Source organism: Nannobrachium achirus, assembly GCF_963921795.1.
Source record: "Nannobrachium achirus genome assembly, chromosome: 15".
Classification (NCBI taxonomy): Eukaryota; Metazoa; Chordata; class Actinopteri; order Myctophiformes; family Myctophidae; genus Nannobrachium; species Nannobrachium achirus.
This window is the reverse complement of record NC_137822.1, coordinates 8,479,833-8,505,221: the sequence shown is the minus strand read 5'-3', so window position 1 is coordinate 8,505,221 and position 25,389 is coordinate 8,479,833. Positions and strand designations below refer to the sequence as shown.

The following is a 25,389-nucleotide window of genomic DNA, read 5'->3' as shown; positions in this document are numbered from 1 at the left end:
GTGATTCACCAGCATCTGCTTGGTCTCCACTGTTAAAGGACAACTTTAGTTTTTTACAACAAGGGTTCATATTTTAGATTGTAATTAGAGAAAAGAGAATATGAGTGTTAAAATGTTTTCATTTACTGCTTTCTATCGTTTTAACCATTTTAGTACAAGTGGCTAAATATGTCTTTTTATACACAATAAGCTGACAATCTCTTTGTTACTATTTACACCAGCCCCCGTAAGTCACATCTGCCCATGAAAGATTGGGGTGCAACTTGGGAATGGGTTCATTGTGTCTAAAAATACATATTTAGCCACTTGCATGCCCCAAATCTGGGGGCATACATGCAAATCAAAATCATCAAAATCACCAAAACGATAGAAAGAAGTAAATGAAAACATTTTTAACACTCATCTTTTCTTTTCTCTAATGACTATCTAAAATATGAACTCTTGTTGTAAAAAAACAAAGTTGTCCTTTAACAAAGGACATTAAGATTAATGTTATGCAGAGAGGATTCTACAGACCATGGGAACAATATTTTTGTGTACAAATAAATATGAAAAGTATTTCTTATGTTTCAAACGTACGATAGCGTGACCGAAGTATGACGGCGATACAGCGAAACTGGAAAACGCGTGAACAGAAAGGCCTCGGGGGAGTAATTATTAATATCAAAATAACATATTGCATTTCTGTCAAGTGCACGGATTCAAATGTACGGTAAGTAGGGGATTAGTATCGGCTTTCAGGTTATTCCACTGCAAACGATGATGCTTGTCTGTCTGCTCGCATCAAGGTCAAGAGGCATCGGGCCATCTGTAGACACATCCAGACAGTCAAAACAAAGCCAGCGTGGTCTCAACAGAGACGGATGGATGGCTCCCTCTAATCTCTGCTCGCCGACACTCCCTCCTCAGACACACACAGCGACGTGCAGAGAATGTTAGAGAGGCAGTGGCTGAAATTTCCAAAAAGGGCCTTTTGTTGGAGATATTGAAAATAGCAGACCTCCAAGCTTGGAGGTCGGCTATTCTCGGTGCGTGATACTAGGGGTGGGCGATATGGAAAAATACAATATCACGATATTTTCCCAAGCTGTATCACGATGCATGATTTTATCACAATTCTTTTTCACATTGGTTTTTATGGTTATTTTTCAAGTTACTTGACAAAAACTAGACTCTCTGTGTTCCTTTTGGGAGGTCTAATTTGAACTTTACAAGTATGTAACTCTGACAGTATACAAATGAAACCAAATGGACCCTTACGGGTCCATTTGGTTTCATTTGTATACTGTCAGAGTTAAGTGGAGACCTTGACATTTTAAAGTTTGAGAACTACTGATTTAGACGAAAATGCAGGTTTAAATTGAATTCTGCAACGAATCTCTGTATTAACGATTAAACAGGATTTCTTACAAGGCTCCCTCAATTGTATCACGATATATACGATACCTCTGAAAAGGCATATCGTGGAGACATTGTATCGCCTCAACGATAATTATCACCATATCGCCCACCCCTACGTGATACCAAATTGAACTAAGCCTAATCAAGCCAATACTGGAGATGTGGCGTAACTGCATGGATTTATACACAGAGAAGGCAATTCTTTCAACATAAGATGCTGCATTCAAGTTCAGGAGAGTTTTGACAAGGCAATTCGCTTGAACGCTGCCCTTCAGGTATGGCATGGAAAGAGGGGCATTTGCATTGCTTTCCCCCTATAGTAAAAGCTGCATTCATGGTCTGGAGAGGGCACCTTTTAGAGACAGGGCAGGGGCTCCCTCAAGCCCTCTTAGATGTCTATTTCTGCACGTGCCCGGCACACACATGCAGAAAGAAAATGAAACGCGCGCATGAATATCGTATGCATATCTTGCCGACAAGCACAGGCACGACGTAGCAACACATCCCCTGCCTCTTGTCCCTATGAGGCAACACATCCTCTGCCTTTTGTCTCTGCCAGTATCAATAGAGCACACCAGGCACGTGCACACATAGACATGTAAGGGGGCTTGAGCCCCTGCCCTTTTAACAGTCTGTAAAAAGTGCCCTCTCCAGACAATGAATGCAGTTCTCACTATGGTGAAAGAAATGCAAATGCCTTTCCATGCCATACCTGAAGGCAGCATTCAAGAGAACTGCCTTGTCCAAACTCTCCTGAACTTGAATGCAGCATCTTATGTTGAAAGAATTTCCCTCTCTCTGTGTAGAAATCCATGCTGTATGCCACATCTCCAGTATTGCCTTTTTTATGCTTGGTTTAGTGTGGTATCAAGTATGAAAATAGCCGACCTCCAAGCTCACAACGCGTCGCAGCGCGACGCGTTGTGAGCTTGGAGGTCTGCTATTTTCACCAAAAGGCCCTTTTAGAAATTTCAGCCCCTGCCTCTCTAGTCTCTAACAATCTCTGCACGTCCCTGGGGCACACGGACATGTGACAATGGCACAAGATGGATGAGTCGCAGGTTACAGGTCACATCCCCCTTGACATCTTAAGGAAGCGTTTTGACTAGGCGTCCCTTCGTTCCCACAAAAAGAATCCCTGTGACAGCTGATACGGGGGTCTCGGCCACGCTGCCCCCACAAAACCCAGCTGACGGACAGAGAACCCACCCTCAGATGTCTCCATTCAGGACGTCCTCCTGAGTGGGTGTCAAGTCCCCCCCCCCCCCCCCGAATCAGGAGCCCCGTTACGCCCTCGGTGACACAGTGGTCCGGAGAGGGGAACAGAGAGGAAGTGGCAATGTCACAGGGGTCCGGGGGGTCCCGTTTTAATTGATGAGTGAACCTGAATAAGGAGCGGCCAATGCGAGCCTTTTAAAAGGGTCTTTTTCAAGCCAGAACAAACAGGGCCTACTTCAGGACCCCAGCGCATGGTAAACATAGTGACAGGAGGGGTCTATAGAGCTCACTTCACCGTGACACCTGATTTAACTGTTGGCCAAAGCAGTTCGTCCACAAGCAGTAAGTAAATGTCCTATTATTGCTAGCACAAGCGCTGCCGTTATTGATCATCTTTAGAATGACGAGCTTGAATGAAATCAACCAAGGGTGGTCAGTTGAACCTTAGCTGGCCGGTCCTTAGGGACCACCTTAGGGACCCTGAGCTGGTGCTCAGATTGATATTTAAGAACCAAATGGAACCCGCTTACAGTTCGGTTAACTCTGAAAGTAAAAATTTACCCTGACGATTTTACAGTGTAGAAGTGGGGTCTGTGGCCTATAATAAATGCACATCAAACTGAGGGTCTTTGAAAAGTGAAAGGTTTGAGAATCACTGAACTAAGACATTTCAGACACAAACACTTGAGTAGGCTAATCCTAATTGAGCCAAACATTTCCTCTCAGTGGTGCAGCTTAAAAAATCACACCCGTGTGAAGTGGAGCTGTGTGTGTGTGTGTGTGTGTGTGTGTGTGTGTGTGTGTGTGTGTGTGTGTGTGTGTGTGTGTGTGTGTGTGTGTGTGGATCATGTGTACCGATTTTTGTGACATTTGAAGAAAATATGTAGGAAAAGGAGCAAAAAGTGTGTTTTGGAGAAAATTCAAGATGGCGGAAAATCTATCATGGCGCAAATGGGCGTGGCCTATATGGGGAGATGCGTCATGACCCAAGGAATCCAGGGGAAAATATTTTTAATTTTCCGACCTACGGTTCAAGAGTTACAGGCCAAAACGTAAAGTGGGGTGTTATGGCGCCACCATGCGGCCAAATGACACAATTATTTTTTATTTAATCCTTGAAATCATTATGAACCTCCTCTCCAAGTCTTGAAACTCTAGCCCCTATGGTTTGCGAGAGACAAATAATTGAATGTGAGTTTTTGCGATTCCCATTATAAGTCAATGGGGAAAATTAATTCACTAATAAATTAATATCAATTAAACTATAGAACCTTTCTCTTAGCAAGTTACTAGCCCACGACTCCCGAGTAAGCCGGTCGATTTGACATATGGCGCGAGTGTGTGGTGGCAAAACTGTGGGACTAGTAGCGTGCCGAAGTTTAGGAAGTTCAGGCTACATACAGACACACACACAGACCCACACGGCCACGTATAGGGAGCCTGTGCTTCACACAGCTCCAAAAAGGACCAATGTGGCTCTAGCTGCCACAGAGTCGAGCCCGGTCAAACCTCGGGGATAATCAGCAAGTCAGGAGAGTTGACATTTCGCGCTCGGTGAAAGGTTGAGAGGCCTTGGCCTGCTTCTATATGGAGGATGTGTGTCCCCACAAACCCGACACTGACATTGATCCTCACACGCGGGACTCTGCAGCCGTCTCAAGGCACCCCCACACACGCGCACACACGCGCACACACACCCACACACACACACACACACACACACACAGAATGAGGAAGGCCACACTCATCTATCTTCCAGTAAAATACCCCTCCTCTTCCCAGGGGTGTCACACGGGGGGGGGGGGGGGGGGGGGATTGAGTTACTAGGGCCCAAGTTGGTGGGGCCTTTAATTATATGTTATACTTTAGCTATTGAAAAATAGCAGATATACAAGCTCACAGCGCGCGGGACCGAGTGCCGCGAGCTGCGAGCATGTAGATCTGCTATATTTGAAAAGTCTCGAGAATGTGTGCAAATCTTTGAATATATGTATGTATCTTTTAAGCGAACATTTGTAACTCAAATTTTGCTTCTGGGGGGGTCCCTGGAAGTAAACATTTTTTAGATGGGGGTCCATGGCCTAATACATATCATTTTGACATGAAAAGGTTTGAGCACCACTGACAAAAAAGGAAAAAAAATAATAAAATAGCAGATCTACAAGCTCGTGTGAGCTTGTATATCTGCTATTTTTGAAGTGAATCTTTGTACCCAGGGCCCTGAATTTGGTGCGACACCCCTGCCTCCTCCTCCTCCTCCTACCATCCACAGACAGAGCATTCTCATGGGTGCAGTCACACTACTTTATACTGTCCTTACAGCCCAACTCTCTTGACATGGCTGTCAGCAAGCAGCACCCAGAGCGGGGGAGGGGAGGGAGAGAGAGGAGAGGGAAAGAGAGAGAGAGAGAGAGAGAAAGAGGCAGGGGTATGAGGGGTGGATATCTGAGAGTGGGGGTTGACACAAAGCGATAGAGGCTGGCTGAGTGAGTAGAACCGTAGTGCTTCTCAAACTTTTTCATGTCAAGGACACCCCTAAATTATTATGCATTTGGCCGCGGAGTGGACTCCCATCTGAAAAGATGTTGAACCAGGGACCCAGGAGTCAGACAAGATTTGCGTTGTGAAAATGTTTCAAACATATTCCACATTTCTTTTAAAAAAGAAGAAAAAACTAATAAAAATAATTCTAGATTCTTTGAAAATAGCTGATGTATTATAGCAGTTGTTTTCAACCAGTGGTCCATGGGGGGGTTCCAGGCGGTCCCCAGCTAAATGAGGGAGAGTTGGTAACCAAATGGACACCTATAGATCTAACTCTTGAGAGAGTCAAATGGTGGTCCCCAGCTAAATGATGGAGAGTTGGTAACCAAATGGACCCCTAGATTATTGTTAAAAGGATCCCTGTCTAATACGACAAATATGCCTTAATACATTATAATTGTCCTCTATAAATACAATGTAAAATTAAAAACACCTTAAATATTGTATTTCTTCTAGAAATAGCTAATCTTTCACGCAATAGGGGAAATGCCTGTCGCAAGTTGATGATGTCATAAATTTCATGTGTCATTTTTATGGCATGCATGTGCAAAAAAACAAAACACAAACACATTTGAAATATTGATTTGATGCTCATATTAACCATAGGAAGTATTATGTTTGTTTTTATTTGCACATGCATGCCATAAATTCCATAGGGATAGATCACAAATTACATTTACTAGCCCTTACCCGTTCAAAGATATGAGCTCCGAAATGATGTGCAGTGTGTAGGTTATGGGATGTGCACTGTGCACGAAGTATATGAGGGATGAAAAGTAACTTTAACTGGTGCTTGCATGATGTAGGAGCATCAATGTAAGAAACCCGTTTCGTTTAATGGCTACAGAGATACTGTTCCCCCCCCCCCCCCCAGCCCGCCCGCCCACCCGCCTGCACACACACCCGCCTGCCTGCACACACACACACACACACACACAGAGCTGGTTAAACATTTTGCCTCAAGCTAGATGCAGAATAGATGTGCCTCATGCTAGATGCAGAATAGATAGTAGATACAGCATAACAATGCTAATATACAGCATACGATTTGTGAAAGTGACAAACGGGCTTCACAGTTATGTCAGGTGTGTTCATATGCTTATGGTGATGCGATTTCAGATCAATTGCTCCAGCCACTGAGGAGAAACGCTGTTTCAGACAGACAGACACTCACTCAGACAGACATTCGCAAAATTATAGTATAGATGACATCATCAACTTGCGTGTAGAAGAATTGATATTTTGATCAACGTGTGCCTGTCATCTCTCCTATTGCACCACATCAATACAGCATGGAATTGTGGACAAAATCTTATCCAACGACAACAAAATATTCTTAAGTTTGGGTCTGAGGGGTTAAAGGTTGAAAACCACTGTATTAAAGTGCTTAAACTGATGCTATATTGTAGCTGGGGATCTGCCGGAACCCCATCAAGGACCCCTGGACCTCAGTTTGAGAAACGCTGCAGTACAAAGAAATTAGGTGGTGTTGTTGTTTTTTCCGGTGCATCCGTACTAGGGATGGGATGATAATCAATATTATAGTTTATCGTGATAAAAAACACTCACGATAATATTGTGGAGATTTAATTTATCGTGATTCGTGATATGTCATGCACTGGGATCAAGTCACTTTTTATTTGCCAAGCTGCATATCCGGTACCATTTAAACCCTCTATAATTGGTAAAAGGTACTTATAATATATGTACTTGAAACAGTCTTTTTTTCACTCTCTATCAAAATTGCCAATCTACAGCTCACAACGCGTCGCATAGATCTGCTATTTTTTTGGCAAATGTTGCGCCCCAGGATAATGGATTTTGATTATCGCGATAATATCGTAAATCGCATTTTCATGTAGTTCCATCCCTAATCCGTACTGCACTGCAGAACATAGAAGAGTTCAAAACACAGGTAAAACAAACAAAAAAGAAGACAAATGGATGTGGTTAACTCCCTGGCAGGCGCTGAGAGAGCTGATAGAACTTCTTCCATCATATTCACAGTTCACAGAGTGTTGGAGGAGCTTTCCAAACACATGCTTTTGTTTTAATTTAGACTTTGACCGTCGGCATCCAAGCAGATGTTTGCTGTCAGAGAGAGAGAGAGTGTGTGTGTGTGTGTGTGTGTGTGTGTGCGTGCGTGCGTGCGTGCGTGCGTGCGTGCGTGCGTGCGTGCGTGCGCTTACTGTATATGTGTTTTCTCCTATTTTGTTACAAAAAAGGGGAATATTCATCCAGATTTTTAAATGTGTATTTATTTTGAATGCCATTTGCACAGCTCTATTTGGAGGGGGGGAAAATCACCAAATCCTTCTGCCCTACATTCACCATTAGTGCCCTGAAGTAAACCACACAACAAATCTATTTGAGAGAGAGCGAGAGAGAGCGAAAGAGAGAGAGAAGCAAGCAAGAAATTCATGTTAATTCACTTCATGATTGTGGGGTGTATGGTGTACTTGTGTGTATACATGCAAAGGCCGCACGCGCGCACACACGCGCGCACACACACACACACACACAACACACAACACACAACACACACACACACACACACACACACACACACACACACACACACACACACACACACACACACACACACACACACACACACACACACACACACACACAGAGGGTTGGAGAGGATTATGCAGGCTTGAATTTCAACAGAAAGAATTCTGGTCTGCAAGTATTAGAGGGCAAAGCTGGCTTTAGAAACTTTCTACAACAGAGAGCATCGCACAACAATAGGACAGTGTTCTTACAATACAACAAATCCCTACGATTCCTAACAGCTCACTGCAGCTCGGCTGAATTCACCCACCAAACCAATGGCAGCATTCATTTGGACATAAATGATTTAATAACAAATCTTCAACATCTACTGTACAGACCAGTGTTTCTCAAATGGGGTATGTGTACCCCTAGGGGTACGCAGAGGTATTACAGGAGCTACTTGAGAGAAAATGGAAACATTTATTTTAATGTTGACAAATGTATGTGAATGTGATGCTCAGTAAAGCTTTAACCAAATTAAGTAAGAATTGTTACTGTTATTGAATAAAAAACATGCTTTTATTTTCAACATATTGACATAAAAACTGGACTTACAATGACAGTATTTTCTCGTCAAAATGTTGTTGTCGATTAAAGGGGGTACTTGGATTCATATAATCAGGAAAAGGGGGTACTGATGCCCAAAAAGTTTGAGAACCACTGATATAGACCAAAGGGGCAAATCCTGTTCGCTGGAATCGAAGCTCATTTCCGGGTTCTCGTTCAGCCTGCTGTCCATATTAATGGCCCAGTAGATGAACCCCAGCTAGGGCTGTCATGATTGTGACATTTTACGTGACGAATTGCGATTTAATTGTGTTTTTGTCACTGAACACTGGAGCATATGAATAAAACAAACATTTCTGTTTGGCTTTGAAGTTGCACAGGGCAGAAAAGAGAAAAGAACCTAAATATATAAAGGAATGACTGTCATATTTAATAACATTATTCTTTATACATTATAAATGGAAATATTGTGATGTGTTGTGAGCTTGTAGATGAGCCATTTCCACTATTTTTTGAAAGTGTTTGAAACTACATCTCAACATGGAAATTATTATGACGATTATGCAAAATAATTACGATTACCTCAAGTAATTGCGATGGGAAAATTATGTAATCATTGTGAAAGGCCTAACCCCAGCATCCCTATTCTGGGGGGAACGTCGACAACCATAGCAGCTCTATGAGCTTCCTATTTTCGTCAAGGAGAATTGGTGTAGACCAGGGGTCTTCAACGTTTTCAGGCCAAGGAACCCTTAGTTGAGAGAGAGATGAAGCAGGGACCCCCACTACCTATCATAGATTCCATATAGTTTCATTGTTTGACAGCACAATCATCAGTGTATTTTGGATTAATGTCAATTTGTGTTTTCAGATATTTAACCACTTGAACCTTCAATACTTAATAAACTTGACCTTTCACTCTGTACTTAGTCTGCTCTTTTTCCCATCTACACCAAAGATCTTTGCCGAAAATAGCAGATCTACTAGCTCACAACGCCTCGCAGCAATCCATCTCCCAGGGGTCTAACGCATGTTAAAGGACAACTCCACCCTAAATCACTTCTAGGCTCATTTTCCTACTTATATTGATCCAAAATGACTGTCCATGGTAGCGTAAAAGCGATAGGCTTATAGGCTCCACTCTATGCTATGAGAGCTGCTGGGGAAACTGGACAACAGGGGCATTTCTGCCTAATAGACCCCATGGACAGTCATTTTGGATCAATATAAGTATGAGAATGAGCCTAGAAAGTTGTCCTTTAACGGGGACAGACTCCCGTGTGCTACCGGCTGATACTGACAATAAGCCACTCCCGACCAACTTGTACTTACTTTTTTTTAACATACACTTTTAAATACATTTTGAAATTGTGATATTACCGAAACATGCATATCAAACAGTCTACATTTCTCAAAATGACCAAAAAATATATAGATCGTCACTGACCTTAAATATCAATGAAAGGGTATCAAAAGAACAGGCATGGATCCCCCCCAGTAAATCCATCCCTAAGGCCACGTGTCTCTACAAATATGAACCAGAATGCACGCAGCATCCTCAAAATGTCCAAGATCCCCTGAGGGAAAAAGTTTGCTTGTGACAACGTTTGATCAAAATGAGCTACGGGTCCAAGAAGGAGAGTCCTGTCCTCCCTGTATAAATCTTAAGTAGTTCCACATGGGAAGGGGGTCTTTGTTTGTGGTCATTATTAGGGTGGGGTGAGGTGGGAGGGGTTTGGTCGGGGGTGGGGTTGGGGGGGCACGTCTTCCAAAAACTTCCCTCATTTCCTTTCGGCACGACATTTTTCATTCTTCTCCGCGCAGACCGACAATCGGCCTACAACACTGACTAGCATCTATCTGGCAAAAGGGCCATACAATGAGGTGCCCCAAAAACCAACCCCTTTCCCCCCCGTTGCTGGGATACCTTTGATCCAATGGCGGGGCAGAAGCCTGTCAACAGCATCATTACTGAAGCCTGATTTATGCTGCGGTGACAAAGTGTCGCGGCGTGACCTGTTGCTCGACAACAACAGGTCGAGCAACTGAAAAAACACTTTGAGTTGAAAATGTTTGTGTTTTTTGTTTTTTTCGGTCGAGCGACATTCTTTATGGCGGAGACGTAAAACGAGGCATTCGAAACTCCCCGCCATACAGACACCGCTCTTCTCACATGGATAAATTAGAGACTCTCTAAAACGCTGGCTCACAAACAGAGGGTCGGGACCCATTTGTGGGTCGCGGACCAATTTTTATGGGTCACGATATATATATATATATTTTAGTTTTTCCTTTTTTTTAAATAAGTGTATATATTTTAAAACAAACGAACAAACCAATCTAAGAAATTCCATAAATAAGACCTAATAATTAAGCAGCTAAAATAGCCGGCGTACAAGCTCACAACATTGCGTTGCGCGATTGTAGATCTGCTATTTTCACTAGTTTGGATCCTGGGCAAACGGACTCCTCCAATCCCTCTTTTGGGTCTCGACCTGAAACGTTTGGGAACCACTGCTCTAAAACATTGGTACTCCAGGCCCGGGGACCCCCAGGGGTCCTTGGATGGATTCAATTGGGAGGTCCCCAGCAAAAGTAGTTCATGTAGCATCACAATCATTTTAACCTATTCAAAAATAGCAGATCTACAAGCTCACAGCACGTCACTTTGGAGCTAATAACAACAATAAATGTGATTTCTTTTAAAATAATTTTGATTTATTTTTTCCTTCTTCATAAAACTTCTCTTCCGGGGCGGGGATCATCTTTTCAGATGAGGGGGGTCCACGGCCAAATATATGTCAATTTGAAGGTCCTTGGCGCGAGAAAGGTTTGAGAACCACGGTTCTAAAAGACACAGCTGCTTCTTCTCAAGAGGGAAGTTCCCAAGAACACATTTTTCTCGTTAGACCCTCTGCCTCACATCCAAGTCATTAGTCGTAAAGCTTTGGCTCCTTAAACTTGTTATGCTTCCTCAAGGCTGAAGTCATAAAAAACCTCATAATTTGCTAGATCCTTTTTCTGGGCTAACGTTAACACTATACTCTTCCTCCGCGAAACCAACTGGTTCTTAACAGATTATTTAACAGGGAGGACACCCCGTGGGTCTTAATGTGAAATAACGTTACATAAAACGATGGCGTGCTGAACCTGTGCTGATATTCAATATCCTCAACGCCCCAAACCGCACTGTGTGCCTTCTAAGGGTTAATGTATCTCACTCTGCAACAACAGGTGCAGCGGTGGTTTGTGTGTGTGTGTGTGTGTGTGCAAGTGTGTGTGTGCGAGCATGAGTGACGTAAGAGAGGAGACTGAATGAGCATAGCCGAAGGCACGCTGCTGTCTGAATGTAAGAAGTAAAGCATCGCACTTTCTTAAACAACATCCGGCTGCTAACGACACTTCACACGCACGCACGCACACACACACATGCAAAAGCACACACAAAACAACATATTACAGACAGACAGATGTGTGGTCTAGTCCAGGGGTTTTCAAAGTGGGTGACGGGGCACCCTGGGGTGCCGCGACAACAGTCCAGGGGTGCCGCGAGATAATTTGATAATGGACACTTGAAAAGATTTTCTGTATAATTTTAAACTTGAATACAAAGTTATTTTCAGTCAGTTCTAACCAAAATGGCTATTATCTCAACGTTTTCCTCGCAACATAATCACTAAAATATCGTCACTGTCGGGCAGAAACCTTGTATCTCCAAGTTTCAAATGTGTACATCTTTTGGTAAAACAAAGCCCTGCTTCATCATACAAGACTGTCGCACAAAACTAGTGAAAACAGCAGATCTACAAGCACACAACGCCTCGCAATGTGAGGCGTTGTGTGCTGTAGATCTGCTGCTTGTAGATCTGCTGTTTTCACTAGTTTAGTGCATTTTACAGATGATAAATATAAAACAAACGGTTTTGGACATACAAGGTTTCCACCCGACAACGACAATATGCTATAAATTATAATGTAGGGTTGCCTCGGATTAAAAAAATATTCATGGGGTGCCCTGAGACAAAAAAGTTTGGGAACCCCTGGTCTAGTCTTCCACAATTGTCATACGTTTCCCCCTAACAGCCTGAGCAAATTAGTCCAATATAAATCAAAAGTCCTCATTTCCCCACTTCCGTTTTGCCTTGGCAGCCAGTCCCCACAGATAAATCCTACTGGAAATCAAATTAGTCGAAGCCTATCTAGCAGCTACAGCTGCTTTGCAGAAATAGAAATTCTGATGGATAGTTTGTGAACACCCGTCATTGGTGGAATACAGACTCTCTGCAATATTTGAAGATTGTGGAAGAGATTGTCTCGCTTTTTTAAACCGACATCCGGTTGGAAACTTCACTTTGCACCCACGCCACTGTGGCAGGTAGAAAGCCACAGAGCTAGGCAAACAGCAGCAGACAGTCTTACCACACCACTGTGGCAGGTAAAAAGTAGACGTTCTTATTATCACGGCACTGTGGCACAGGGGCGTCAATTGGGTATGGCAGGGGTATGCGGCTGCCATACCCTTGGTCCATGGGGGAAAATAAAAGTAACTTTTAAATATAAATCCACGAATGTCGCTTTGTCTATCTGTTCTGGTTATTATGTTGTTAAATTACAGTAAAATAACTACAAATGCAAAATTTTACAAATGGTCATACCAAGGTATTATAATTATATTCTCCACACTTGTATTCTCCCCATCTTGACAAGATGGTATATTCCCAGGTTCCGCAGGTCAGCTGCACAGGTGCAATGCATTATTGTTAATTGTGGCACGTTTACTAACATGCCAAGTTTAGCTGCACTTGAACAACCCCAGGCTGCCATATCCAGCCCAAGAAACTGTAGAAACTAGGGGAAAAAATAGAATGTACTTAAAATAAATGTATCATGCCTGTTGCTAAGGTATGGCAACATGTCATGCACGCGCGTGAAGGCGCGCGTGCAAGACACCAGTCATGTTTCCATAGCTTAGCTTTTTCTGAACTGACGCCACTGCTGTGGCAAGCAAAAAGCAGAGATGCAAAAAATACATTTTGAAGGAGCAAGCTGCTCTGATCAAAATGTCTCTACATTGAAGCTTACAGGAGAGTAAAGGTGATCCACACACACACACACAGTATACTTAAACTCGAAACCTTTTAAACGACTGGGTTTTCATCAGGGAAAGCAAAGACCAACGAGTACCAGAAGCAGCAGTGAACGAGCATACCAGCAAAGGAATGCAAATCAGCCCTGATGCAAATGGCATACGTCTTCGGGGCCAAGACAGGCGCAGTCTTTATACAACCAACCCCCCACGCTATTCTCTGTAGTATAAGGACACCCCCACACCCACCCCCCTTTATCCCCTGTTTCTGTACATAGTCAAAGACAGACACACACACACACATACATGCACATGTCCAGGAGACTTTCAAACAGAGTGAGAGCACTGCAGCATGCATGAGGAGACCAGTGGTGTAAAGTAACTAAGTATATTGTAAAGTACTTAAGTACAATGTTGAGGTATTTGTACCTTACTGGAGTATTTCCAATTTCCAATACTTTTACTTCTACTCCACTATATCTCTGATCCAAATATTGCACTTTCTTACTACACTACATTTATTTGAAAACTTGAGTTACTAGTTACTTTGCTGATATAAATTATGATATTATAAAACATACATAAACCAGTTTAGCCCTATTTTATACCTAGGCTGTTTGAAAATAGACGATCTACAAGCTCTGTAGAGACTTTTATTTTTGATACTTTTTCCACCACTGCGACACACACACACACACACACACACACACACACACACACACACACACACACACACACACACACACACACACACACACACACACACACACACACACACACACACAGAGAGAGAGAGAGAACTGATGATGTAATCCAAGGCAGAGAAAACACTCCATACAGTGAACACAAACGCCAAGCGTCACAAACACTCACTTGTCCGTCATGGCTTCAGCCAGCGAATATTGATTCATTAAAACCACTCTTCAGTAGTTCTTCACAAGGGGTGGAAAAACAGCTCAGGCTCCAGTCTCAAGGGCAACTTGTGGAACACCGCTCTGTAGGAGGAGAGAAGGGCAAAGTATGTTAGAACAACATGAACATAAACAGTTTAAGATGGTGTTGACTGAAGTCTTCATGATAATGCACAGATTTTCATCCATTCAAAATACCCAAAAATGTCTTTTTGGTTTCTTTATCTGTGGTGCTCAAAGCTTTTTTAATGTCAAGGACCCCTAGAATTATATGTATTTGACCGCGGACCCCCCCCCCATCTCAAAATATTTTGTTCCAGGCGGGGACCCACCAAGAAGCAAAGATTTGAGTTAAAAATGTTTGCTTTAAAAGAATATATATTCAAAGATTTGGACACATTTTCATGTTTTCTTTTTTTTTTTAATGGCAGATCTGAATACAAGCTCATAGCGCAGCACTCGGTGCGCTATGATGCGTTGCAAGCTTGTAGATCTGCAATTTGCAGCAAATGTTCACTTATGTCCACTGAACGTTTGCACATTATGGAATGCCCAGAGGTTCGGAACAGAGATGCTAGGGTGGAAGTGGTTCTAAAGCCCTATTATAACCATGTACAGTACACAATGGTTTAGCTAATTCCGCGCTTTTTGGTTCCAAATGTATTTAAAAAAAGAAGAACAATCACCCATGGCATGCCCAAAACCGGGATGCCAGTTTGAAAGTGGTTACTATACTTTAAAGGTGAATGGGCTAATTATTACTGCGTGTATGCAAAAGGCAAGGAATCCATGCCACAGTTAAAAGGACCCCCCATGTCCTCAGCTGTGTCCAGATCCGTTATAGACACCCAGCTTCCTGGAACACTTTTACTTCACCAGGGGTTCACAACAATGAAAAAGGCCTGGGCTCGAACACAAAGGCTCCGGGAAACAAACCATCACTATGACTGTGCGGCTAACTTTGCAGCCATGCCTCACTTGCACACAATTAGTCTAGCAAGGATTGGTCTCTTCACTTTCCGTTTCTGGGTATACCGTTGCTACGGTTACCAGAGCAGCCAGCCAGCAAGTGAGCATAAATTGAGCGCACACAGAAAATCCACCAGCTATCCACTTAAACCCCTCTCTGCGCGCTAACGTACTATCCGAGTTGCGACTGTACTTGGTATGCTCTTTTTTTAAGTCTACACCAAATCTCCTTTGCCAACAATAGGAAGCTCATAGAGCTGCTAATTTTGCAGACGTTCCCTCCAGAATAGGGATGCTGGGGTTCAAGTGGTTGTTAAGCAGACGGCACAAGAGCCAAGATGAAGGCGACCTTCGCTGGGTTCTCTTGAGATCCAATCACACGTGCAAATTGCATTATGTGGTTCCGCTACGGAGAGACGATGACGACCATGTTGCATCACTGTAGCGGGTTCACATCCAGTTAGGGATGGGACGATACGCGTTGTGGAGATTTAATTTATCGTGATATCGTCCTGGGAACAATTCACCTTTTATTTGCCGAGCTGCATATCCGGTACCACTTAAACCCACTAAAGTTGGTAAAAGGTACTTATAATATACATACTTTATACAGTCTTTTTTTCACTCTGTACCAAATCTCTTTGCCAAAGAATAGCCGATTGGCAAATGTTCCGCCACAGGATAATGGATTTTGATTATCGCGATAATATCGTAAATCGCGATTTCTTTTGTCACAACAATCGTGATATGACATTTTCATATCGTCCCATCCCTACATCCAGTACAGTATCAGATACGTGACACAACATTAAAGCATGAGAATAATCCGTCCGGAAGCTCATCCAGTGTTTAGAAGAAAATAATATCTAGAACACATAGAGATCAGATTACATAAATAATGCATATTTAGGAAGGCAGAGTGGACAGCAGATTTCCATAAACCTGTGAGTGCACTGCACCGGCGGATTTGACATATTCATTTTTCTGATGCAATGAGTCTAAGATGAGTGCAATTTTACTGTATATATCCTGTGAGCCGCTAGCCAAAAATGCATCAGCAAAACCTGGGATCAGCCTATCAGCAAAAAAATATTAGAATTGGCAACACATCATTTAGATGCATCTACTAGTTGAAGTTGTGGCGGTGTCTGTTGCTGGCTGCACATATATGCCCATATATGGACTGGGCATGCCTGACATAAGCGCAATTAGGCGTTAATATTTACAATTTTGACATTTAGCAGACGCTCTTAATCCAGACTTACAATAAGCAAGGCAATACATCAATAAATCAAATGCATAGAAATAGTAGTCTAAGGAAAAACATAGGTAGACCAAGCAACTATTCAGTATAAAACTTTATAAAAACAAAACATACAAAAAATGCTATCTAAATTGTTTGGTCATTGAGGATAGGCAAGCGCTGCGGTAAGTGCTATGGGCTAAGGTGGAGTCTGAAGAGGTGAGTCTTCAGACCACGGCGGAAGCTAGGGAGTGAGTCTGCAGTTCTAAGTGCAACTTGGAGTTTATTTAGGCAACAGTTAATGCCCGTGCAAATAGCCGTTGAAAAGGCATCGGTTTCTGCTTTGTGTGACATCAGACAAGAAAGAGGGCAAGAAAGAGAGAGAGGGAGACAGGCGACGATGGGATAGATAGAGGGAGAGTTTAAAGGAGTAGTAGACCCCCAAAATGATTTTTTTCTTTTGATTACTCATACCATGGAGAATTGAGTTCAATAATGTTTTAGATTCTAAAAATTAGATTTTAGATTGATCCAGAATCAATGGTGGTAAATTTATTGTAATCAAATTATTGTCTTAGGAATGCGACAAATACAAAAAAATATTATTGAACTCAAGTCTCCATGGTATGTAATCAATAGAGTCATTTGGGGGTGAACTACTCCTTTAATCCGTGAGAGAGAGGCAGGGAGGGGGAGTGAGAGGAGAGGGAGGTGAGAGGGTGTGCACCCACGCTATTACCTGGCCAATGCTGCCGAGTAGGCAAAACCTGAACGCACGCACTGATCGCAAAACCGATATGTTGTCACTGTCAGCACGATATAAACAGTGCAAATGCCAGGCAAGGCTGATAAAGCGCAGAGTTTTTCCGCTTACAGATTATAATCGTCTGTGTCCACAGCACATTGGCATAACACAGACTTGTGACTTGCCCGTAAAGGATCAATCAGATGATCAGATATAGGCTAGATTAACGCTCTCTTCACCCTGCCTGACAGCAACGCTACTGACAGTTGATCTAGTGCAGACTGTGGTTCTCAGCCTTTTCAGGCTGTGACCCCCAAAATAATCATATTTTAACTGGGGACCCTCCCCACCCTGACGAGCACCAAGAGTTGAGGCATTACATTTTGTATAACACGGTTTTATTGTGAAAAAAAGCCGATCTACATGCTCACAACGCCTCGCGGTGCGAGTTTTAGATCGGCTATTTTCACAATTTCTGCCTCAAATATTTGACAATTTGGCCAATGTTTTATTTTTCATTTTAGAGGTATTAAAAAGTCCTTAAATTGACACTTTAGAAATGTGCAGATACCCTCTGTAAACTTCAACTTTATGTTGGTTTTGTTTACTGTTGAGTGTTGCACATCATCTGGGGACCTCGCCAAAAATAATTTGGGGGCCACCCTGGGGGTCCCGACCCACAGGTTGAGAACCATTGATCTAGTGCAGAAATGGATCCCACACGGCTGTTCTCTCTCTGTGGTCACTCGCAAACATGTCGGTAGCAGGCGAATGATCCAGAAGCAATTTGTTAAGGGTCCTTAATGGTTTTATGGCAGTCAGATGATACGGTTACCATAAAGTCTCCAGAGAGGGAGGGTGTGGCAGGCCAGGCCCCCATCCCGAGCGGAGCGGCCTGGATCCCAGACAGCAGGGCTGGGCAATTAACCAAAACAACATTGAAACCTCCATTTGGAACAGAGGTTTACAACCCTTTTTATATCAAGGTCCATCATTGTATTCGTCATTTGAGCCACGGACGGACCACCATTTGATGAGATTTTGCCTCTCAGACCCAAAACTTATATATCAATGGATAAGATTTTGTCCACAATTCGATTCTGTATTGATGTTGGTGCCATAGGAGAGATGACAGGCAAACGTTGATCAAAATAGCAATTCTTCTACATTCTCCAATTGTGTAGACATCCTGTAAATTAACTCATCCAGAGCCCAGGACATTAACGGATTAGGGGGTCCAGAGTGCCCCCTCCCGGCCCCATTAATGGCCATTGTCTTATTTTGAAGGCCAGAAGTCTAGACCGGAAGTACTTCCGGTCTGACGTCATCGGATCCTGCGACGGAAGCGATCATTGTTTACGTGGTGCCATGCTGGATTGCATAGGAGCGTTTATACATGTGTTTTATAAGCGAGCATCTGCCTCCATCTTCGCTTCTAAAGTGTTGTTTTGAGATAATGGACATTAAAGATGAGATCGGCCGTCCACCTCAATGTTATGGGATGACTATTGTGTGCTCGTGGAGCCGTGATGATGACAAATCAGCGCGGATTTCGTCTCCGGAGCGTCAGCCATTGTACTAGGTATTTTTACTCGCCGTTACAGTAATATATTACTTTTCGCGCGACATCGCGCATTCGGCACTATACGTACTCTAGTACTTATTGCGTGACATCACGCGAAAGGCACTGGATGAGTTAAGTCATGCAGATGTTTAACAATAACTCCTGAAAGCTTAAAATGAAACCCAATTAATTTAATTAGGTTTCATTTTACACTCTCAAGAGTTAAAGATCTATATTAGGGATGGACCCTTATAGATCTTTGGTTACCTACTCTCCATCATTTAGCTGGGGACCACCTGGAACTCTCTCAAGACCACTGGTGTTCCCCGGACCACTGGTTTAAAGCCACTGCTCTATTAGAACCAATAACCGACTCAATCTTTCTCATGTAGGTTAATCGAATAATCAAGAAGTATGTTTTTTTACAAATATAATTATTTTTCATTTTGACACAAAAAAACGATTTAACCGCTTAACCCTCTATTTTACATTGCTATACAAAAACAGTGAAAATAGCCATTCTACTACAAGCCCATGCCGAAAGTCTCCAAAGAGGGCGTGGCAAGCAGACCCCCATACCAGACAGACAGTCACTTGCAGCCACAGGCAGTCTGTCTGGGTAAAGTCTGACTACCCCCACCATGCAGACTTGGTATCTCCGCTTTCTCTCTCCTGTTGTGTCTGTTACTCTGCTCATCTGCTTACCTGTTCGTCTTTTATCCGCTACAGTCTCGTCCGCGTGTCTCTCTCTTGTGCTTTTCTGTCAAACACCACATTATCACCCTTTCGCCAGTCTGTCTGTCTATGCACAGCTTTGCACGGCTAAGAATTTGTTTTTATTTAGGCCCATATTTCCTCCGGTATCATTCAGTTGCATTGTTCTTATAAAAAGAGCGCCATGTTCACTGTCATTATTAAAATCATTATCATTGCCTTAAGACAGCCTTCGTAGGCAATTCCTGTATTATGGGCTTATGGAACCAAGCAACGATAAACATGCCAAGTGTCTGCCAAAAGAGTTTATCTCAGGTCTCTAGCATAAAAAGGGCAGGCTACCCCGGAACGTTCCGAATGCCATTTCCTTACACCAACCGGAACGGTTGAAATATGCAAAAGATTCCATGAGTTTTACATAATGTGGTCCGAGACGCAACAGTAAACGTTCTCTTTCCCCCCCTTTTTTTATATGGAAAGATAGGCCGTGCAGTTTGCATGTCATGAGTTTTGTGTTTTCCTTCTGGAAAGAATGCAAAGCATGACTGGGCTGAAAGAAATAAATAACGTTTGTCTCTCCAATCAAAATCCTATTCACCACCACCACATGTACGGTACACTAAACAATAATCACGCAGTACATGCATACTGAAAAGCCTGGTCTAATACCTAAAACACAACGACTTCTGGATCCAAGGGTGAATAATAAAAGGTGTTGGCACAACCCAAAGCCATGGCCGTATCTCTGTAGGTGGTAGTTAGATGCCACATGAATGACAACAGACTGTCGAGGATCAGGACCTGCTTGGAACCACGCAAACCGTGTCCTTTGAAGTTGAGCAATAGCACTTAAAACGACATGTCAGCTATAGCTTTGATCCATCTCTAAAGCATATTCCCTTGTATTAAGAGCATCGGTCCTTTGACAGGGCAAGCTGAGCTCACAAACAGGCAGAATAAATGGCCCTCCTCTTTTTTTTAGTGTCTGGGTAATGAGAACATAAATAACGCACAGGCAAACTGCAGGGGAAATACAAACGTTCACACTGGGAGAGCCGAGTAGTTAAACACGTTACTTCCCCTCTTAAGCCAGATTTACGAGCCGACAGGCACAGCCAGCCAATTCAAGGGAGAAACTTGTGGATCTATCCGGCAAAATCCCACTAGAAACAATTTATATATAGTATTTTATGAATATTTTCTTCTTCTAGCGTTTAAGCATCTACATAACTCAGCCCATATCATGAAATCGAGAGACAATATTATTTAACAATAAGAATTAAATAACATTTTTTTGCACGATGTCTGCATTTCATCAACAGCATACACAGACCCTACTCACATCATCACAGCATCAGAGATGAGATCCCGCCGTCATCGACCAAGAGCACTAAATTATTCAGCATCAAGTGAGGGGATTTAAGTAAAAATAGCATGCACTTGAGGCGCGAGACTGTCGCCACTCTGCGCTGCACAATCTAAACACAATCAAAGTGTTATATCCTTTGTCAGCTGTAACAAAGGAGGGTTCTGTACTCCTGGCAGGCATCCGCACAAGCTGTGCAAGACGTGAACCTCTTACCATTCTGTCAGTCAGTCAGGCAGGCAGGCAAGGCATTCTTCCAGGTCTAGATGGAGATGCTCCGCTCTTAACCACAGCACAGTCAGGGTGTCATCATCATTATTCCCAAATATTTCTCTTGACAGAGATGATAAAAACACATGCGTTACAGAGCACGGTCCTCCACCTCCAAGCCTAGTCGACTGTCATCCCCCTCCCGACCCTCCCTCCCTTCCTTATTTGCGCTTTCTCATTTTCTCTTCCTCACAGCATCCCTCCTGCTGTCTCTCACCGTGTCTCTCCCGCTCCCCTCAATAAACAATTACCCTAAACCAACCGACAACAAAAGAAAACAGCAGACTAAGGCTGAACATCATAAGAGAGAGTACATCACTCACAGCACACACTTTCCCCTCCCGAAACCCACACACAGCAGCCAGCATCAGAATGCTTCCACCTCATCCTCCTCCTCCTCCTCCTCCTGGTGAAACCATCTGAGACAAGACGGGTCCATCTGCCGTGTCACAGCGGTGACGCCGCGGTCGCCGCTCGCCAGACCAGAGGAGGAGAGGACGGCAGCCATCAGGCTGTGCCTCTGGACAACGTCAACGCACACAATTCCTGGGGAGGGGGAGGGGAACTGAGGAATATTGGGGGGGGACGGTAGAGGGGGGAGGGTTGAGGTTCTGGGTGTGTGTGTGTGTGTGTGTGTGTGTGTGTGTGTGTGTGTGTAGGGCTGTCACAATTATTACATTGTCGTCTAATCGCGATTATTTGACATAATCGCGATTATTTTTCATAATCGTCATAATCGTTTCCATGTTGAAGAATGTTCATACATTTTGTTTTTTAAGTAAAAAATAGTGGAAATAGCAGATATACAAGCTCACAACGCGTCGACGCGTTGTGAGCTTGTAGGTCGGCTATTTCCACCGTCAATGTTCTTTTTTTAAGTATAAAGTTGTCAAATGTGTCAGTAATTTCTTTGAATATTTAGGTTATGTGTCTAATCTATATCTACCATGTGCAACTTCAAAGCCAAACAGAAATGTAATTGTCAACGACAAAAACACAATTCAATCGTTAATCGCAATTATTTGAGCGACAATTAATCGTCATGTAAAATGCCATAATCGTGACAGCCCTATGTGTGTGTGTGTGTGTGTGTGTGTGTGTGTGTGTGTGTGTGTGTGTGTGTGTGTGTGTGTGTGTGTGTGTGTGTGTGTGTGTGTGTGTGTGTGTTTTGTATTGGGGGGGGGGGTTTGCAGTCCTTTAATAGGCGATCCAGACTGGAGATGGAGCAGCTGACCCCTCAGCCATAGGTGATGCTGACGGAGCTCCTGCTGCTGCTGCTGCTGTGCATAATAATGTTGTGATTCGAGGCAGTCGTGTTGTGTGTACCGTACCGTACGCACACACGCATCCTACCCTCCACGTGTCACTGAGCAGATGGTTTTGTGGGTTTTTTAAGGCAATGCCTCATAGTCATATACACTGTGATATAATTGAGCTTTCACCATATGCAAAAACTGAAAGAGGTGGTGCCATAGTTTTGTACTTTTTCTGGTTTTCATGTGTCTAGGAGGTTGACAGTACTTAATTAGACCCCCTGGTGTGGATGATATGAGCAATTATGTATTCCCTTTGTATTTTGGATTTCTTCCTGGAGGCTGACACCTTGTGGGTCAAAAGTGCCGATCCAAAAACAGTGATTAAATGACATCATATACTCATCCCCTCCCCTTTGACCATTCACACAACACTGTGGGTGTGGCTAACTTCAGCTGGGTCACCACCCAACTGAACAACCAGGCATACTTAATGAACTGGTGGGTGTGGCCACATAAAAACCTAATTTTAACACTTTCTGTACACTTTTTTGGAAAAGATCCTCCTCCTAGTATAATCATAATATCTGATAATCATGTTTTAGGGGGGAAATAAATCATAGCACTGCATATTGAACTACAAAATAATTAACCACTATTTTATACTTTTAAATCCTGAAAAGAACTGAGCGGTGCAGGCTGTGTCATGCATATGTCCTTGTATGGGGTATTCTGTCCGTGACAACAGCCGCGGTGATGTCGGTCTCTGCATACTTTCTATGATGTTAGTCTCATGTTGGTACTGCATGGGGGCATACACACCAAGTCAAACGTAGGAGCGTTTCGCACCACTCAAAGAACAGATTGTCGCCTATACACACCCATGGCCAAAACAGGGCTGCCAGGGTTAACATAGTTAATAACTTCAACACAGACAGTACAATAAAAGGATACCCCCCCCCCCCCCCCTGAAGAGCATCTTTTATCTTCCCCAACTAGAATTCCTATTAACAAGTTGCCAAGTCAGGAAGAAAACCCATCTCTGGACAGACCGCGGCTTCCAACAACGAACTTTTAATAAAAGCGGAACGATCACATAAGAACATTTTCTCACCAGTCAGCTGTGTCAGATAGCAGTGGGCACCGTGGTAACAGAATGTACTGTATGTGGACTGGCTTCCCACACACACACACGCACAGGGGCGTCACAAGGGGGGGGGGGGGGAGCGGGACTGAGCCCAAGGTGGAGGGGCCTTAATTATTTTATATACTTTAGCTATTGAAAAATAGCAGATAAGTCGTGAAAATGTGTACAAATCTTATTATATGTAAGGGAGGTCCCTGGAACTAAATATTTTGAGATGGGGGTCCGTGGCCAAATACATATCATTTTGGGGGTCCTTCACATGAAAGAGTTTGAGCACCACTGACATAGAAACAAACACAAGCATTTGAAATATTCAAAGACTTGCACAAATCTTCACGATTTTTCAAAAATAGCAGATCTAAAACCTCGCAGCGTGGCACTCGGTGCTGCGAGCTTGTATATCTGCTATTTTTCAATAGTTAAAGCACAAAATAATCGTGCGGGGGGCCCGCAGTGAATCCTTGTACCCAGGGCCCAGAATTTGGTGCGACACCCCTGCACACACACACAATACCCTTCCAGCTCCCTGCTCCCAGCCATGCTGCTGGGAAGCTTTTCAAAACATCAAGCCATGCTGTCAATAGCGCTGCAGCAGCGCTTCACTTAACTTTCTACACTGCTGCAGTGCCGTCCGCTCTCTCGGCCCCCGCCGTGGCAGCGGTCTTGTCGTCTTTTCAGCGATTCTCTTTAAGTTTTCACGAGGAAATCTGGAGTTACTGCTGCAGCTCTCTGAAAAGTTAATCCTGCAAACCACCAAAGGAGTGGTTTTCAGTGTTTATTCCAGTATATTTGTACAAAGGACAGGGAAACTATCTTCTTGAGCATGTCTTGATGTTGATGTGGCTTTTTCAACCGAACATCTGTCAAAACATTTCAATTGCTCATCTGCAAGCTGCAGTGCAGATTGCCAAATGTGCTCCTTTTCATTTTTAAATGCAGCCGACTGAAACCGTCCAAGTAGCCTATTTCAATGAGTCATGGAGTGGTAATAATAGTTCAATTACTTTGACCAATAAAGCAACGTAAGGCCTATATATTTTTTCGGAATAAATGGTATCACGTACAATGTTTGACCTCGCTTCCCCCCTCCTATCAGGAGCAATAAGCGTCCAGCATCACCCTCGAAAAGTCAGTTCAGTATTTCTATGTTGACATATTCATAACCTTAAGAACACGGCCTTCTTCGAAAAATGTGCTATCTTATTACCAAGAACAGTTTATCCTCTATATATCAAACAACTCGTTTGTCATATGACAAAACAAACATTGCAAGGACATCTCAGGAATGCTGAAATTCATTGGGGCAGACAGCTCATACACATGCACACACCAGCTATCTACATCTGCCTTCGCTTGGAGCCAGATGTTACTACTCGTCTTTTGCCTGGGGGGGGGGGGGGGGGGGGGGGGCTAGGGCGTGGCAGGACAGGGCTTTTGTATCAAAGGTGGATCCATTGATCTATATGATAAGAACAAAATGGCCTGTAGGTTCGGCATAAAACACTTCAGTGTTATAGAGTTCCACACTGGCCTGCCTGGCCTGCTCTGGCTTCAACCGCTGAGTTACTGCTTTAGATGTAGGCACCTAGGAGTCATATTACGCACTATGTCATACTAGTCAACTATAAGGGTTTATAAATGTCATGTTAGTCTCATCTTCCATTAGTTAGGTACACTTTCAACCTGGCATCATTATTTTGGGCATGCCATTATAGGCTGACGTTTTCACAAAATATAAACTAGTTTCGAATACTTTCACAATGTTTCAAAACTAGAGATAGCTACAAGCTTATAACGCATCGAAATGTGAATCAAGAGAATCAACAGGTGGAATGAGGAGGAGTGAAGTGAACCAAAAGTGCTGTGTGTGTGTGTGTGTGTGTGTGTGTGTG

The 25,389-nt window shown here is 43.3% G+C and overlaps 1 protein-coding gene across 1 annotated transcript in view; it reads right to left on the bottom strand.

Moving 5' to 3' along the window:
• The window catches only part of sema4d (sema domain, immunoglobulin domain (Ig), transmembrane domain (TM) and short cytoplasmic domain, (semaphorin) 4D), a 63,906-nt gene extending 49,595 nt beyond the window's left edge, over positions 1-14,311 (bottom strand). The window contains exon 1 of the mRNA XM_080743302.1: positions 14,189-14,311. Coding sequence (XP_080599428.1) covers positions 14,189-14,226 — 38 coding nt within the window. The 5' untranslated portion in view covers positions 14,227-14,311. The remainder of the gene's footprint in view (positions 1-14,188) is intronic.
• Positions 14,312-25,389: the final 11,078 nt, after the last annotated feature.